Source organism: Labrus mixtus, chromosome 5 (assembly GCF_963584025.1).
Source record: "Labrus mixtus chromosome 5, fLabMix1.1, whole genome shotgun sequence".
In the NCBI taxonomy this organism is placed as follows: domain Eukaryota; kingdom Metazoa; phylum Chordata; class Actinopteri; order Labriformes; family Labridae; genus Labrus; species Labrus mixtus.
The window spans coordinates 6689954-6708350 of record NC_083616.1 but is presented as its reverse complement, the minus strand read 5'-3'; the positions used below and the strand labels follow the sequence as shown (position 1 = coordinate 6708350).

General features: G+C 38.7%; 2 protein-coding genes across 5 annotated transcripts in view; both read left to right on the top strand.

Annotated features, from left to right (window-relative positions):
• The window catches only part of pdzd2 (PDZ domain containing 2), a 59539-nt gene extending 54401 nt beyond the window's left edge, over nt 1-5138 (top strand). For all 4 annotated transcript variants that reach the window (XM_061037489.1, XM_061037492.1, XM_061037491.1 and 1 more), the window contains exons 22-26: nt 836-941; nt 1059-1160; nt 1717-1969; nt 3034-3171; nt 4511-5138. In XM_061037489.1, coding sequence (XP_060893472.1) covers nt 836-941; nt 1059-1160; nt 1717-1969; nt 3034-3171; nt 4511-4671 — 760 coding nt within the window. In that variant the 3' untranslated portion in view covers nt 4672-5138. The remainder of the gene's footprint in view (nt 1-835; nt 942-1058; nt 1161-1716; nt 1970-3033; nt 3172-4510) is intronic.
• A 2955-nt stretch (nt 5139-8093) lies between these two features.
• npr3 (natriuretic peptide receptor 3) overlaps nt 8094-18397 on the top strand; it is a 32196-nt gene continuing 21892 nt past the window's right edge. The window contains exon 1 of the mRNA XM_061037487.1: nt 8094-9037. Coding sequence (XP_060893470.1) covers nt 8317-9037 — 721 coding nt within the window. The 5' untranslated portion in view covers nt 8094-8316. The remainder of the gene's footprint in view (nt 9038-18397) is intronic.

Here is an 18397-nt window from a genome sequence, read left to right as displayed (position 1 = left end):
TAGGGTATGTGAGGAAATGACAAATATGTGACTTTTGGACCCCTAGTCGTGACTCACATGTAGTGTGAAGTCTCCTTTAAAGCACTGCTAATCCAAATTTGGTGATCTTTAAAAGTCTGTACCTGGATCAGGTAGACCTTTAGAGAAAGGGGATTTGGATTAACTGGTCATTGGTAGAAAAATGTAGATTAGCAAATATGAATTATTTTAATCTGGATCAAACATTTTGAATAAAATATCCCAGAGCTTTAAAGACATCGTACTACAACACTTTGTCCACAGGGGGCGCCAAAATCCACAAGAACTGACACACTTAAAGCTACTTTAAATGAATTATGTAATGTTTGATAATGATGCTTTTTGGTGAAATTATCTTTTTTATGTTTTGACAACCAGAAAGCTTTGACACTGAAGCAAAACAGCATTTATTTATTTTTTTATTTAACCAGGTAATTAACCCATTGAGTTCAAGATCTCTTTCACAAGGGTGACCTGGCCTAGTGTTAAATATATATAAAAACAATGTTTTAATATATGAACTATCATGTTAAAATGTTGTTTTGTTTGACCTTGTAATATTGTATCAGCCCTCTGCTGGGATCAGGATGATCCAGATTTTTTAGATCAAGGTTTTCTCAATCATAATAAAAAGTTTCAACAACACAAACTGGAGGATTTATCAGAATTCAAAAAACAGGATTAGATTTTCTGAATTAAACTGTGTGCTGTCTATTAGAGTCATGTTTGACTCCAGGGAGTGTGATGAGGATTGATAAAAGTCATCATGGAGGATAAAGTATATAGAATATCTTCCTATTTCTCTTTTTGTCTCCAGTTTGAAGGAGCTGTCTGCGTCTCCTGAGAGTCAGAAGCAGCTTCAGACTGTGACGGCGAAATCAGACGTGTCTGCTCTGCTGCAGGAGGTCAAATCTCTCTCAGAGGTAACACCATCCTGCTGATACTTACTTTATTAAACACAGTTCATTTTAATATGAAACATCTTGTGCAGACATCATTGTTTCAGCATGAATCGTTTTGTCACATTGTGTCTGCGTCAGGCTAACAGTGAAACTCACCTGGTGGTCCTGAATAAAGAAGAAGGAACAGGACTGGGTTTCAGTGTCGCTGGTGGAGTGGACCTCGAGCAGAAAGCCATAACTGTAAGTACAGACTTACTCTTAATGCTGTTTTTAAAAATCAAACCCTATAAGATTAAATGAAACCTAAATAAAATGAATGAAAATGTATTTACAAAGCACATTTATACGACCAGGGGGAATTAATAACAGTGTTTGACTTCACTCCTTTTTAGAAAGTCTTCACTCACCAATATATTAAGTTAGGATATATTAAATATCTGCTATATTCATGTTTAAAATGTTGCAGACTGTACCTTTAAAGAGTCATAAAGAAGCTGTTTGTCCAAAGTTACAATTTAAAGTACAACAAAAGAAAATGTGTCACATTGAAAAGGAAAACAAAAGATACACAGTCTGTTGTAAGGCAGCCCAGATAGTTGATTCCTCTGACAAGAACAGTGGACAGTCACAGTTGGATCCGCCCCTGTTAATGTTTTCTAGCTTTACAAATGTTGTTTTTGTTCATGATGTTTGTGATACTTTATTTATCACAGAGATGTCAGAAGATGGGACAAAAGATAAATGACTGATGTATAAATGTTGTAAATGAAGATGATGACGTCCGTTTTGTGTTCAGGTTCATCGGGTGTTCAGCAGAGGAGCAGCCAGCCTGGAAGGAACGATCCAGAGAGGAGACAACATCTTATCCATAAACGGCACCAGCCTGGCAGGAAGAACTCACGGAGAGGCCGTGTCCTGTCTGCATCAGGCCCGGCTGTCCAGTCAGGCGCTAGTGGTGATTCAGAGAGACGGTCAACAGAGACTCAACCTCGCTGAAAAAACACAGAGGACGAGTTCTAACGGGAGGAGATCTTTAGGAGCCGGATCAGGTGAGACTCGCACCTTTTATTTTTGACCATGAAGACAAACCTGTCAGTGTTGATAACGGGAAGCCAGCACAGATTCTTATACCACGATGGATCTCTGGATTTAAAAATACTAGTATTTTAAAATGCTTCACTCCTGAAAATCAGAAGATTGTTAACTGAAAGGTTATATAACACAATAAAACAATAATATTTGACTTAAGTATTGACATTATTTTATTAAAACATTTACATCTCACTTTTTTTTTCATCAAATTTTACAAAATAAAAACACAAAACATGTTAAATCAAAACAAAGTATTGAACAAATCATTTGGTAGCACTCAACAGTGAGTTTAACTCACTCACTTAACATTTTTAGTTTGTATGGATATTCTCATTTTCATGAACAGAGTGAAAGTCGTTTTGATCGTTCAACCTGCAGCAGAGATCGATTTGGAGTCAAGATTACGTCAGAGCAGTTGCTCACACATTGTGGTGGCAGAAAAAAGGAAAAAGCAAGTTAAGAGTAAGACGGAAGCTGCACTTCTAGAGATTTAAACTACATCCAGCTGAAAAGGCTGTTGTAGTGAACTCTGTGTAGGACATGGTCATTACGTATCGTATCATGGGGTTGTGGGAAATACCCAGTCCCACCTCTATACCTGTAGATGGTATTTACATAGTTGATCATTATCAGGCGGTTAATGAAATTACTTTTTATATGAAGCTCCTCTACTAGTGAGCATAATCAGGTAAGAGCTGCATGTTATTATTACGGACCAGCTTCATTCGACAGAAGGGGAAAAAAAGGAAATACATCCTTAATTAATATCTAATAAAACGTATTTCACAATGCAAATAGTCTTAAGCTGACTAGCATCGCAGAATAAATGGCACATCACTTCATTAAGAAAGGCGGCCACCACAAGAGGGCAGCCCTGAGCGCCCACTAAACAATCAGCCAATTCGTCTATAGAGCAACTGAAGACGATTGTAATATGATTTACTGTTAGTGTTAGCTTCAATCAGCTGGACACACATTGAATGTCTCCTCATAAATGTGCGAGTGTTGTTTTTTTTTTCAGCGCTGGTTGTGGGTCCAGACGGAGCTTTGAAGGTGGAGCTTCATAAGACCTCAGCTGGTCTGGGCTTCAGTCTGGAGGGGGGGAAGTCCTCGAGCCAGGGAGGGGACAGACCTCTGACTGTCAAACGCATCTTTACAGGTAAGCCTTTACAAACTGCTTTTATACATTAACATCTCTACATGTTTAATCCTGACAGGCCTTTGCTCCTGTAGTCACCTCGTGTTTTGTTTGTAAATCCACATTTTAGCTGAAAGGAAATATCAGGCAAAGACATAGAAGGCCTTTATCATATAAGCATGATGATTCATATTTGATACGCACATTATTGAGAACTCTGCATCTTCAGTGAGATCTTTTTCTTCATGAAAACCTGATGAATAATAAGCAGATACATGCAGTACACAGATAATCCACCAGGGGGCAGAAAGTATTCTCCATAGTACCTTTATACAGCAGCACAACACAAATGGAGTGACATATATGGGATTTTTCATGAATATTTTGACAATTTTAAAAGAGGTTAAGACAGAAAAACAATCAAATTGTTGCTGATACTTCATGAGGGATATTTATTGGATTGAGAAAATAATTATATTTGGTGACTTTTTTCTAGTAAAATCGTGTTAAATATGTGTCTATAAAATGTAATACAGTAGGTGTTTAAGCTGATTTTTTTTATTAGCATTTTTTCCACTTTATACATAATGTATTCCATAAAGTAATATTTTCTCTTGTGCATGTTAAAGTTAACTAATTAAAGGCTTAAATGGCATAATGTTATGTACTTAATGCCTAAACTGAGATACTTATTTCTGATATTATGTTTTTAAATGTAGTCTGTTGTGAAAAAAAAAAGAAAAGAAAGTAATATATGAGTTATTGGATGTTTGGGTGGGTCACTTGCTCATAGTTTTTTTTTCCTAATTACATTTTCCACAACATGAATGATCAATTTAAAAAAAAAATAAACACGATAATTTTGTATTTTGGGTACATTTTTAGATATCAAATAAATACTAAAACAAAGATGTAAACATCAACAAAAGCAGTCGATAAAGTGAATGGTAAATAGACTTGAGCTTGTGTAACACTTTTCTAGTCTTCACCTACACATTCACACACTGATGACAGAGGTTACTATGTGAAGTGACCATTAGAATTAACTTATCCATCCATACACCTTCACACACCGGAGCTATCTGGGATTAAGTGGAACATCGACATGTGGCTGCAGGAGCACCTGAGCCACAGCTGAAGAGTCTCAGAGGGCGAACAAAAAGTTTGAACTTCCAGCAGAAAAAAAATTCTATAATATGAAACATTTTGTATCAGCATGCTTAAAAAAATTAACGCCTGATGTATCAAATATGATTCAGAACAAAACTCATACATGCAGTGTGTTATTCAGTTTAAACATTTTGACAATTATTTCATGATGTAGGCCTTAAAGCTGATGGACTTCCCTTCTCTCCAACAGGGGGCGCTGCCGAGCTGTCCGGGGTTGTTGAAGTTGGTGATGAAGTCTTGTCCGTTAACGGCTGCTCTCTGGAGGGCCTCATGCACCACGATGCCTGGAAGATCATTAAAGCCTCTGATGAAGGGCCGAACCAGCTCCTCATCCGCAAACCCAGAACCTGACCATGGACCGTCTAGTAACATATATACAGTCTGTATATATTATTACTGTATAAGTAAATATACAGCCTGTTAAATAGTATATACAGACAGTATATATTATTACTGTATAAGTAAATATACAGCCTGTTAAATAATAAATACAGACTGTGTAACGATGACGACACAGAGAGAGAGCGGAGACAATCAGGAGACATATGGAGAAGCTATTTCCCTTTTATTGACACATCTCCTGATGGACTTTGTTTGAGATTGTGTCCTGTTTCATGTTTTTACTCATAAAAAGGTCAAATTGGATGGACCACTAACTGATGTGATGTGCAATGCTGAATCATGGTTTACTTCAGATGGGACGTGCAGTTTGTTTACAACAGATTCACTTTGAAAACTTAAAAAAAAAAAAAAAGAAAAAAAAATTTTTTTGGATGTCAGTTGTTTCTTTTTTTAAATAAAGTCAGTATGTGAAATGATCTAAGGCTGTTTGTGGTGTGACTTTTCCTTATTTTTTATTGTTAATAACTTTGAGCATCAGCGTCTTATCCCCATGTTTTACATTTAAAGAGCAGGAACAAGTGGTCAGGTAAAACACTCTTCTCTTTGTTTTCATACTTCGCTGTTAAAACATATTCAAATATGTGAATGAATATATTCATGTTGTCATAGCGAGATATTTTTAACGAGTAGATTATTTTACAGCTCTCCATGGGAAAACTCTGTTCCTAGTACCCATCCTGGTTCAGCAAATCTCCGATCTCCAGTGTGTCAGCAGCTCTGTGTAAGTTCAATCGCAGCCTGGTTTGAACTTACTTCTAATTAAAGATGGAGTTTACGCTCTGATAAATATGTAAGGTGTTTCATTAGCTGAGAAAGTTCAAACGCAGGCAGAAGTTACACCTTAACACTTACATCTAGCTCCTAGTAAGTGTAAAGTCCTCTGGTTGTCATGGTGATAGTTGTGAATGGCGGGATAACTTGGAGGATGAGCTGCAGAGGTTTTTACCGTCTGTTTGGTGTCAATGTATCAGTCAAAATTAAAAGAAGAAAAACTTTCAGAGTATAGCGAGTGTAAAGAACTAACTGTGTTGAAATGTCTTTGATCATATCCCCCAAATAGTATGAAGCAATAATAAATAGGCTATTAAAGAGAGCAAAGGCAGGGTTGGTAATTTTCTCCAGATAGACTTTTTAAGATTTTGGTTGAAATTGTCTTTAGGTCCTGACAGACATTAATATCATGTGCTCTGAAAAAGGAACAAAGAAAATCTGTCATCTGTAGCTATTGTGAGCCTGTAGAAACTTTGACAAATGTCTGCGACGAGGTACCAATCTGATGAACCAATCACGCCACCCTGTCTCCCTGCTCCTTCCATGCATGCACGAGCCCACACTCAAACTTTATACTGCGAGTTTACTCACCGCTTTACTCAATCTGAACAGCTTATTCTAAATCAGGCCGAGCAGCAGAGTGAGATGTGTGCTGCAGGATGTCGTCTCATGTCCTGGATATTTAATGCAATGGTCAGCCTGCGTTCCCACACATTAAACTAAAGATGTCATTACATTACAAAGTGTTGACTTCAGCCTAATGGCCACAATTATCTCCATGTTCTGCTCACTCCTGTAATTTGGACATTCAGATAGCACAGTATAATACTTTACCTTTTCATGTAATGATTTAATGATTTTAAGTGTAATGAGAGCTGTGGAAAACATCCACATGTACGTCAACAAATTCCAGCTGCAGCTGCCAGCAGACAGAAAGTGTCCTCTCAGAGACTCGGAGAGCTACGTGACTCATTAATGACACTCGTTAATGAGCCGAGAGACACTTTAGGTCACTTTTTCAGCATTGAGTTCGGTTTGCTTCAGAGTTAAACAGAAGTCAGTGCTTTTGTCAGATTGAACCTCTTGTGGTCTGTAGAAACGTTTCTGTTTGGTTTTCACCATGAAGTCAGAAACATATGACCGGTAATAGACTTACAAAGAGAACTGTAACTTCATGTTCACTTCCTCTCCTCAGACACATTTCCACTTTAGCAGCAGCTTCCCTGTTAATTTGTATTTTTTATGTGATGCACTCAGACTTTTTTCAGATCCTGACACTTCTATCAGCCTTACAATCACTTCATTCCCCTTATCTGACTTTTGACCCCAATCTTTCTACCTGCATTCATAGAAGGTAAATAAATATGGACGGAGCAACCAGCGCTCATTTTGGGGGCTGTTTTAGGTTTACTGTAGTCATAACCTTTTGACAAAATGCTCATTGGTTTTAGTTACATTTTAGTCATTTTTACTCTTTAAAGTTTTAGTCGACGACAACACAAAACACTTGGCTGCAGTACAGGTCAGAAACCACACTTCCCCGTGCATGTCATGGGAGTATTTTGAGTTTAGAAGGAGGAACGGAAGGAGAAGGAGACAGAGACGCGTTGTCCATTTTAATTTCATGCAGGGGTTGGACTCCAATTCTGATAATTAAAAACAAGGACTGGTATTTCTGTTGCGGTGGAATCAAATTGATATAGTTTGATTCTGTTTTAACTAATTTGGGTGTAGACTTTAATAAAGAAACAAACCACCAAGGCAGGAAGATGAGACCATAACGCCAAGTTAAAGAAACAGTAGGTTCCATTTTATGTAAGGATTCCTCCAGACCTGAAAAATAAATAAAGTATAGGCCTATGATATCTGCTTTTAAAGTGTGCAGACAATGTGTGCAGGGCAATGCTGTCGCAAATGTGTTTTTCCACTTCTTCTTTATCCATACACAAGATGGAAACCACTTCAATCAGAATTTGTGAATGCATCATTTAAAATGTATTTTTCCTGCTGTTATGTAAACTCTTCAGGCTCTACGTTGGCTCTTCTTCTGTGGTTTTCTCCCTAAAGACAAAGTTTTTAATTGCAGGTATAAATTAAAACATGTTTTTATCAAAGCGGTATGACAAAGTGAAACCATGATTCTGATGTTTTCTCTGTTCATGCAGTTTTACCTCCTTATATTACTCAGGAGTATCTTTGACTTGACAATCTAATGGTGATTACTGAGTTTCATTCTAGCTCTCTCAAAATATCTTCCTAAAAAAGTCTATATTGCTCTAAAAGTCTCAGGCCCCCAAAAAGGACAACACCTTCTTTTTTAAGGTCAAACAGTAATTACTTGGAGTTAAATTATCTTGACCCTGGCTGTAGCCCCGGTGGAGGTGCATCAAGAATAAATGCATCTTTGTAAACACACAGCAGGAAAGTTTTGTATTTCGTTGGTTGTTGGAGGCTAACAGCGTCATAATTCCCACCACCTCTGCTCACTCTCAGTGTGTTGAAGAGGCTCATTGTCACACATGCAGCAGTGTAGCTTTAAGAAGGAGGTGGGCAGCGCTCCGATGACGCAGGAATAATCCTGAAAAGATGCTTCAAAACTCCAGAGCAGAGCCAGCGTGTGTGGTGCTGCTGGCTGAGCTGGAGGATCGAGCCTGACGCGGTCCACAGAGGAGGAAACACTCCAAGGAACAGCAGGAGGTGCTCTGTCTGCGGGATAAAAAACACAAACACAAATACACGCACTCTGATAGAAACAGACAAACTCAGTTAGTGAGATTGAATCTCTTTAACACGTCTCACAGCAGAGCTTGTGTTTGCAGCTGAATGCGCGCTGCAGAGTGGAGCCTAACTCCGGGAAACAAACCTCTGAGGAACATCTCCACCATGCCGTGTTTCAGCGCGCTCTGTGTCTGCTTTGTGCTGCTCCTGAGGCCGGCTCTGACACAAACCTTCTCCGAGGACATCCAGGTTCTGGTGTTCCTGCCTCAGAATAACTCGTACCTTTTCTCAAACGCGCGAGTCGCTCCAGCGATCCTTTACGCACAACAGAAACTGGAGACGGCCGGAGGAGCGTACTCCGGCTTCCACTTCAACATCCAGTTTGAGGACTCGGACTGTTTGAACGACGCTCTGTACCGGCTGGTGGACAGGTCGTGCGGGCTGAAGCCCGACCTGATCCTGGGGCCAGTGTGTGAGTACGAGGCGGCTGCGGTGGTGAGGCTGGCGTCCCACTGGAACATCCCGGTGATCTCTGCAGGTGCTCTGGCCGCAGGCTTCAGCAACAAGAACTCCGAGTTCTCCCACCTGACCCGCATCGCGCCGTCCTACGTGAAGATGGCAGAGACGTTCAGCGCGATGTTTGAGCACTTCACCTGGAGGAGCGCGCTGCTCGTGTACCAGGAAGACAAGGAGGAGAGGAACTGTTACTTCACCGTGGAGGGGATCTATCACCTGATGGTGGACTTACACATTAAAACCTATTCTTTCTCCAGAGACGAGCGAATGGACACCGAGGACATCCTACACAACATCGAGCAGACAGAAGGTAAACATCTTTTTTTTTAATCTTTCCTTTGAGTTTCTAATGAATGAAAACATTTTTAAAAAACACTAATTTTTAAGTCACATGTAAGCTATGTGATGTTAATTGATTGGGCGTCACATGTCAGTCCTGTCACTTTAATCAAATCTGAAAATTAATCAAACAAATGTAATCATTTCATGGGCGTCATAGAGGGAGAGAAGTGGGACTGACTAGGAAGGCATTTGTTTCTCTCTAACTGTTATGGGACAGGTGAAATTTGCCCAATAAATGAACATGATGATTAAATGTGCACTATGTAGATTTGGTAGTGAAATTTGAAAGTTGGAGTTTCTATGCTTTATTTTCTGAAGTTAATACACAAACTTTATTCAAAGAAGAAAATGGGTCCCTGGAACACTGTTTGGAGCTAAAAAGCTACCAGGAGAGTTACGGTTTGACTGTTGCGGACCCACCACTATAACTTCTCACTTAGCATTTTATCTACAAACAGTTACAGGGACCAAATTTTCCTCTGAGGACAGTTTTTGTATAGAGTTATGAACATATACCACAGAATATGTACACTTCTCCAACTTTCACATTTCTCTACCAAAACTACACAGTGCACCTTTAACTCTGTCTTAACTCTTTAAATAAAATAAAAACATTTCAGATGCTTAAAAATGTTTCAAATTCCCCAAAAGATAAATACATCACAGTTTAAATCATTGTTATGTTTTAATTTAAAGTGCAAAAAAACGTTTTAAAATGACTAACATAGTGTTACTAATTCAAAGTAGTCACAATACCTGAATTTAAAACTTTGATAAACAGTAGATACATGTTTCAATTGGAGCGTCTCCAGGGGTCCATGAAAAGAGGTCACATTGGGCCCCTCCACCACAGCCTCCACCACACCTCCATTATGTAAATTACCTATTAAAACATTTTCCTCCTTTAATACTCATCAATGCCACACATTGTAAAAGGAGACTATCTCTGTTATTGACTGATGCTTTAAAAGAGTGCTGAAGCTTTAAAAAAAAACTACGTCTATTTCTTATGAAAGATGAGAAAGAGAAGAATGAGTTCATCAAAATTGACAGCAAACATCTGCACAATGTCTAAACGTTCACAACATTTCAGTACCAAAACATTGCCCCAATATATTTGTGCAGTTTAGACAGCTTGCAGGGGTTTACCTGTACATTTTTGATTGACTCATTCCTCTCTTATACATTTTTTCTTGTGAAAAGGTTGTACTTTATTTTAAAGCTTCAGTATTTTCTGACAGTATCGATCATTAAAAAAGAAGACATTGTAATGTTTTATAACGCTTGCTACAGGAGGAACATTTTGACAACCTTGACTTCAATCATTGAATGGGTCATTTGCGTAATGGAGTTGTGGTTGTAGTTATATCTCAGGGTTGGCTGAGGCCTGGAGACGCCCCTGATCAATATGATGACAAACCTGTTAAGAGTTTGGTTTCTCGAAGGGAAACATGTCCTTGCATTTACCGTCAGGAGCTGAGTTCAGGCCGCAGCAAACATTTCTAACATTTTTTCAAATCATTTTTATGACGGATTAATCTGACTAATATTTTCTGTGAGTGTTTAGTCTACTAAATGTTTGTAAAGGGTAGAAAATGTTCAAATTCCTGAGGCAAAGAGAGACTATAAATGACTTGTTGTCAGACAAAGACAAACAGAAAATCCTCACATTTAATTAAAGGTTTACATTTTTTGAAGTCTTACTCACATGAACATGTTTAGACTACATTAAAGGCGTTCTCATTACTGTGGTTCTCGTGCTAAAGAGAGCCCCCATCTGTGATTAAAGGTAGACTAATCAAAGTAAAGATCGTTTTAGCACCAGATCTGATACCGATGTTTCATTCTCTACTTCTTTATAATTGTTTGTGTCTGTTTTCCGAATAAGCTCTTTGATTTTGTGTTTTTAAATGATTGTAAGTAGTCCCTCATCTTTCAGTTTGTCTTATGATCTGCTCTCTGTGAGAGACGGTGTAAGACTATCACACAGTCGGCTTTTTGTGTCACATTCTACCACGAAAACAAATCAGAGTTTGTCCAACAGGTGACGTCTCCTGCCATATAAAAACGTTGACTGTGAATCAGCAGTACGCTTACCAGCATTAAAATGATGCAACACATCAGATAAAAACACTTAAATCGGCATCAGCATAATGCTGTTTCCAGAACATTCAAAAATAAAGTTTTTGGGTGATTTATAAATGGTGACAGATGGAAGGATGGTTATTTGCACATCTTTTCTAAAGATGCAGGGCAATACAAACACAGCAGCAAGAAAAAGAAGATCTGCCCGTACACTTACTCTGTGACACAAAGAGTGTATTAAACCACAGCGTTTCAAAAGAGTAGGGCTGAATGTGACATTGTGATAGCTTTCCTTTCTGCCGTATATATTATGATGTGAACGAATACAGGAAGTTATTCTAAAAAAAATACAATAAGTTTCTTAGACTTAAATATTTGTTATTCAAATTTGAATCCACAAACATAATTCAATCATTTTGAACTTTAAGTCTATTTCGTTTACGGCCAGCACAATGAAGAGAGAAAAGTGATGGGCAGCTCTATTTTAGAAATCAGGATAATGATATGAAGCGTGATAAACAAACTGATACTAAATAATACGTATCAGCGTTTCTCGTGAATCGAATGAATAAAAAGTAGTTTTCACAACTAAATTTGCAACACTTACTCTGCAGGCTCGCTGATAGCTAGCTTGAGCGTCATCTGAATGCATGAAAACAGTGTGAGAGTGTGTAAAATGTCCACATGATGATTGAGAAAGTAGTGCTTGTATGCATCAAAACGTTTATCTAATTGACATATTTGAAGTACATTCAGATATTTGCAATGTGTTGCAGAATGACATGTCGCGATAACGATAAAACTTCAATTTATTGTGCAGCCCTAAACCAGAGGTCTTCTTCATGAGAAGATTTATAACAAAGGGGGCCACGGCCATAAATAGGCTGACAAGCATTACAGTCCATTACGTGCAACGTTTATATTCCACTCGAGAACAAGACAGATTTGTCTTGTCTTCATCTGAGCAGACAGGCTGCAGTCACTCTGTCTGTCTCTGTTGGTTTGTCGTTGTGAGGCTCTGTTTGTAAAGTTTACAGCTCTACATGCTGCCTCTCCTGCATTGATCTGTGTACACTGACACAGCTAAAAAACAAAAGTGTGTTTGTACTGTTACAAACGATATCCCACCCCACACTCCAAAAAAGAAACAAAAAAGTTAGGATCATTATCCATTACAGTGTTTCATTAAAGGAAGAATTTATAAAACATAAACATAAAGACTATGGCTGAATAATATCACCAGACCCATAAAGTTCAGTCAGACTGTACGTGTAGCAGAATGACTTTAAACAGTAATCTCATGATTTGTTGCTGAGACCTCATTAAACTTTCTACTGAACTTCAAAACATTCTGTGGAGGTTTTCCTGTCATGTGTCATCTGTACATTGCACAAATATGTCAAAAGAGGCTCATTTCAAGTCCAAACTTAGGTGACTTCACGAGTTAACAGAAATGTTAATCTAACTTTTTAGAATTTGCAACTAAAACATTTTTGATTTGACTTATTACCAAGTTTAATAACTTTGTTTATCAATGAAAACTGTCTTCTTCTATTATCCTTTTTCACCCTCAGCATGTGTGTGTATGACCTCATTTCATACACGAGTAGGCTTTTGGATGTTCACAGGTTTGTGACGGAGCATTTTGGAGCCACATTCACATCTGAGACAATAACATATATCTTATAAGTTATCTAAACTATGTTATATAAAGCAAATGGCAGGAAAAATACATGATACATTTCTGGCAGGCAAAACAGTTTTGCATATTAGTGGACAAATTAATGAACTGAGAAAATGTTCCATCACAAAGACAGAATAAGCTACGTTTGTAATACATAGGGTTGTCACGATACCAGAAATGTAAACTTTGATAATCTACCAGTAAAAAATCAATCATTACCGATACCACAGCAACAAAAACTGAAGTCTTACACACCCAATACTGATCATTTCTTGTTTGTTTTTTTAACATTTATTTTTGAGTTTTTCATGCCTTTGTTCTTGAGATAGGACAGCTGATAGAGTCGAACGACATGCAGGATAAGGAGCCACAGGTTGGACTCAAACCCGAGCCGCCCGCTTGGAGGACTACTGCCTCCGTACATGGGGCACGCACACCAACCACTAGGATACCTGCGCTTTAATTTCTTGTTTTAAGTTACTAAAATTGCAGGGCAAACTCCTGCACACTGTCTACATTGCACAAATACACTGACAACATTTCTGTACTGATATGATGATAAGGTTTGCCTGCAACTTTTGATGGATTCATTACTCTCCTCTCCCTTCACCTGTCTTATTAAATAGATTAGGTTGTTTTTTTTAAAAGTGTCATTACATTTAGATACTATCGTTCATTAAAGTAACGGCGTATGTATTGTTTACAAACACATAGTATCAGAAATGTGGACAACTTGAGTAGTACATCCTGCACATGATTTAAGACCTACTAAATAAAAAAAAAAGTGTTTAATTTAAAAATACACGGCGTCTGCAGGAGTCTCCTCCCTCTGAGCTGCAGCAGGAGCCGACAGTGAGGAGGAATCTGGGGATGAGCATCTGTGTTTTGATTTGTCCTCACTGCACCCGCAGCCTTCATCACTCACACACACTTGCACAACGTTCCGCGCGATGCTGGCACGAAATATTATCTCATGTCTGCAGACTGCACGGATGAGCCACATGGGTTAGTTTAGCTGGAAACTGTTTAGAAGACTTGAGAATTGGCAGAAAAGACGGGACACCTTCTCTCCACATGTGGCCTGAAGCGTGATCACAGCTCCTACAGACGAACCTCTGAGACTGTCACTGGGTTATTGTGCACCGTTTACACCACAGATGGCCCCGCTTACATCAAACACTTGTGAGAAACTGTTTTACTGTCAATGAAGATGAACTATTATCTGTCTGAAAAGAAGCTAGTTTAAAATGTTCCGTGAGAGTCTTTGGAATATAAAATATCCTGAATCCACGAGTCAATCATGAACAGAAACTGCAACCCGCGCTGACAGACATCTTTTTCCATGACGACTAAACTCACTTTGAATATTTATGTTTTCAATTGAAACCGTGCGAATGAGTAACAACAGCAGGAAGCTGAGGGCCTGTGTCCATTAACGCCATATTGTGCGATGGCAGTCTTCAATACAATACCAACGTAGTTCAGCGTTTTCAGAGTGCAAAAACACCCTCATCATGAACTGTTCCAGGTCTCTTCATTGTAAGTTGGAAAAAAGTTCAATTTCTGAAACAGCGCCGCGTTTGTCAATGTCACTTCTCTCTCACCGACCACTCAAAATTCAAGAAGGGGTGTTAATTTTGATATCAGCTTTGTCATCAGCAATGATGGAGGACAACTAATCTAAGTGGTCTTTGCGAGGAAACAATGGACATGATTCAGTTACATTGTTTCATTTGTTCTTGGTGATATTTCCTTGAATAAAGGAAAATATTCAGCACACATCTATTTAAAGCAACATTACGTAGGAATTTGGTTTGGAGCCCACTGAAGGTCTCGGACTTCAACTGCACGGTCATAAAACACAGTGCTGTCGTGGCTCCCCCTCACAGACTATAGCCGTTTTAACATATGAACTCCTGAAAAGATCTAGATAACTTCAGGAGGACTGCTCCGGATATTCTCCTAACCTGGCTGATCACATGTATTCCTCATAGTGGGAGACTTTCCCTGTCAGTCAGGAGGGGGGGTGGGGGGTCTCCTGAGGTATGACGTGATGTAAAAAGTCATAGTAGTGGACAAAGCGACAGAGTCCGACACACAATGCTGTAATGAGAATATTTGCCTTTACTGTATATGAATGCTACGTGTAGTCTGGCGGAATCACACTATCAACACAAGAGCGGAGAACAACATACTGACGAACAGAAAAAGTAATGCAGCCGTTTAATCATTTGCACAGCAATCGTAGAGGTCACGGTACAGACACTCTATGCACCGTGCAGCAGTCACAGTATATAAACGTCACAAGGTGAATTCTCCGGAGAATATCCTGCTGAGTTCTCACATCAGCTCATTCGGACTTAAAAATACTAGAGGTTGTCTGTTTGCATTCACACATACAGCTCCTCCTGGAAATATCAGGAACATTTCAGGAGTTTTCTGCAAGTGTGAAAACCCTAAATGTGTATTTTTCTGACAAGCAGAGAATGGTGTTGTTAGAAACCAGAGAACCATGTCGACTGACAAGGTACAGTAATATTACCAGATTTTGCGTAAAAATGACTCGTCTACAGCTCGTTGTAGAGACAACTTTCAGGTGTAAGATGGATTTATTTATTTATTTATATATTTGTATACAAACCTTAGATATAGAACCAGAGATGCCATTCTCCTTGTTGAAAGTTATTGTCCTGTTAGATTGACCTATGTAAATACTATTTTTAGTTGGAAAAGTGGTATATTGTTATTTTAAAACAGACTATACAGTCACTATTGACTGATATGGAAGTCAACTTTGGTAACCTGTGGCAACAGTAAGCTCGTTGTGAAATGCTATGTAACTGACCCTGTGAGCGCTACCAGCGCTAAAACTGCTATCAATGGACCCAGACCTTTAATGTTTCCTACATGAGGAATATGATATCTAAACAACGATACTACACAAAAACGAATTACACTATTCTGATACTGTACACCTGCTGTGTTTAACTTGACTGTCTGTTACGCTAACCCGTAAAATAAGCCAGCGCCTGTGTCCTTATCAAAGTAAACTAAAAGTGGAAATGTGAAGGTTACCTCTCGGCTGGTGTCTCAATCATTCAAGTCAATCAAACCACCTCATTACAGGGGTGATTTGTTTTGAGCAGCTTGCACATAAAACACAGAGATGAAAATGAATACATCAACCATGTTTTAATATGAAAAATGTTTGTTTCTGAGAGGCTGTGAGCAGTACATCAGCTCTGATGAGAAGCTTTTTTTACTTTCATCCTCTGCTGATTACATCACCTCATATATCAGAGAAGTGAAGTGCTCTTGTATAAATTAGCATAAATTATACAATCTAAATGCTGCAGAGCTGCAAAGTGCACCTGACAGCAGGAATTAGTATTCTCTGCATGTCAGGTGCTTAACTGAGAGGTGTGAAGGGTTTCAGTAAAACCTGAGCAGAGAGAGAGGCGGGGCGATAGAAGCTTGTTTCAACGCGACTCGTCTTTGTGTGTGCACCGCTTTATATGGACCATGAATTTACTAAATGTTTTAAATCCCTTTATTTACATTTGGGAAACCAGGTTTAAATATGACAAAGTGTTAATGAATTTTCCATCCTGCAGACGGTCTTCATCTTCCTGCACTCAGAGTAGATGTGACTGTACAGGTTCTTTTGTCTCATTTACAGGTACGCCTGAAAGCTGCCCGTCTAATGACCCAAAACAGTTTAAACTACTTCTGCCAGAATTAACGCCTTAATCAAAATGAGACTTATGTCCAAAATAAATGCATTACATTTTTTAAATCATAGAAACCGTGTTCTATTTTGTCCCTTTCGGTGCACCATAGTAACGTCTCTGTAGTGTCTTCCTACAGCTGCAGTGATGGTAAATAACACCACTTTGTGACATCAAACATTTCTCCTTTTTAACATTCATTTTTGCTGTTTTAATATACTTGTCAATCTGGAGCGAGATCCTTTTTCTAAGATCTAAGAAGGAGTCATTTCGTGACTTTTTCTTTACTGCAATACAAAATATATTTCATACATGCGATTTAAAATGTGATTTACCACAATTACATTTTGAAATTCAGCAATCAAATGGGGTTGAAGAATCATTTCACAGCTAAACTCTTGGAGAACCTGTCGGTGAAAAACTTGACAACACACTTCTGATGGAGCAGGAGATGATGTCGCAGCAGCAGAGATGGACATTAAAGCTGTATCCTTCAACAGCAACATTTTATGACACAGTCGCACTGCATAGTTTATTTTTTAATAACTTTTATATTTTATTTATGCCCCCTGGCAGAACATTTGCTTTCCGAGTTTGTCCTCATAAAACTGTTCTGACTGAGCCCATCCGATGATGAGTTCAGATGGAGTCGTTTCTCTAAGGTAGCGTATACTATGACCAAAGAGATCCAGAAATATTCAAGATGTGTGAAGGAGTTCTGTTTTCCATTCAAGTTTTGTAGTTGCCGGTTGGTTGCATTTAAGAGCTCAAATTTTACATGTTTTTTTCTGTTTCAGAAATATTGGATAATTGTGTCTGCTGAACATTAGGAATTTGCATGCACACTTGGTATAAAGCTTGCATGAAGATAGAAATATTCTTATTAAAGGTGTGGACCACTCCACCTTTCCACCCGGGTCACTTTAGATCTGTTGCTCTTTGTGTTCGTTATTTGCAAATATGAGATTAATAATTCACTCTTCAGGGTTTGGAAATGAGTTGCTTGAGTTTGAATCCTCCGAGTGTTTTTTTGTATCCGTGCAAATATTAATTGCATGTATATTTCAAAGTAGTTCAAAGATATATTAAACAATGAGTTTGCAGAAAGTCTAAACACACAGGCGAAAGACACAGCATGTTTCCTGAGTCCGTCTGCAAAGTTAAAAGCTTTAAACTACGGGCTGGGAGTGGATTAGATGTCAACATGTTTCCCATTGACCTTATCAGAGAAAGTTTACTTCTGATTGGCTGGAAGGGGCTGCATTTCTTCCCTATCATCACCTCTGCAATGAAGCAATACATCTGTGCATGTATTTTTTTGTCAAATTATTGGGGGATTTAATTTTAAAAACTCAAAACATAAACAGCCCTTACTTTCTTTCACACCTCTACCTCAGCCAGATCAAATATCTCATTCTCTCTCTCTCTCTCTCTCTCTCTCTCTGCCTCTCTCTCTCTCTCTCTCTCTCTTTCTCTCTCTCTCTCTCTCTCTCTCTCTCAGCATTCGTCTGTCTGTCCATCTCACTCGTGAAAGGAACATCTCAGGCACGCTGTGAAAGAATTTCTCGGAATTTGGCTCAAACAGCCTCTCCGACTGAAGGGTGAAACGATTGGAATTTGATGGAGTAAGGTCAAGGTCACTCTGACCTTACACAAATAGTATTTGCACATCTCAACCTCACCCAGACACTCTGATGGTGTGAAATACGAATCTCTTCCAACAGCATCTTCAGCACAGCAGTATTTCCTGCTTCTTCTTTTTCCAAATAAACGTCAGTATCTTGACATCAAAGAATTCAAATTTCTTGCAGTAAGTATTCTTGCAGTCAGC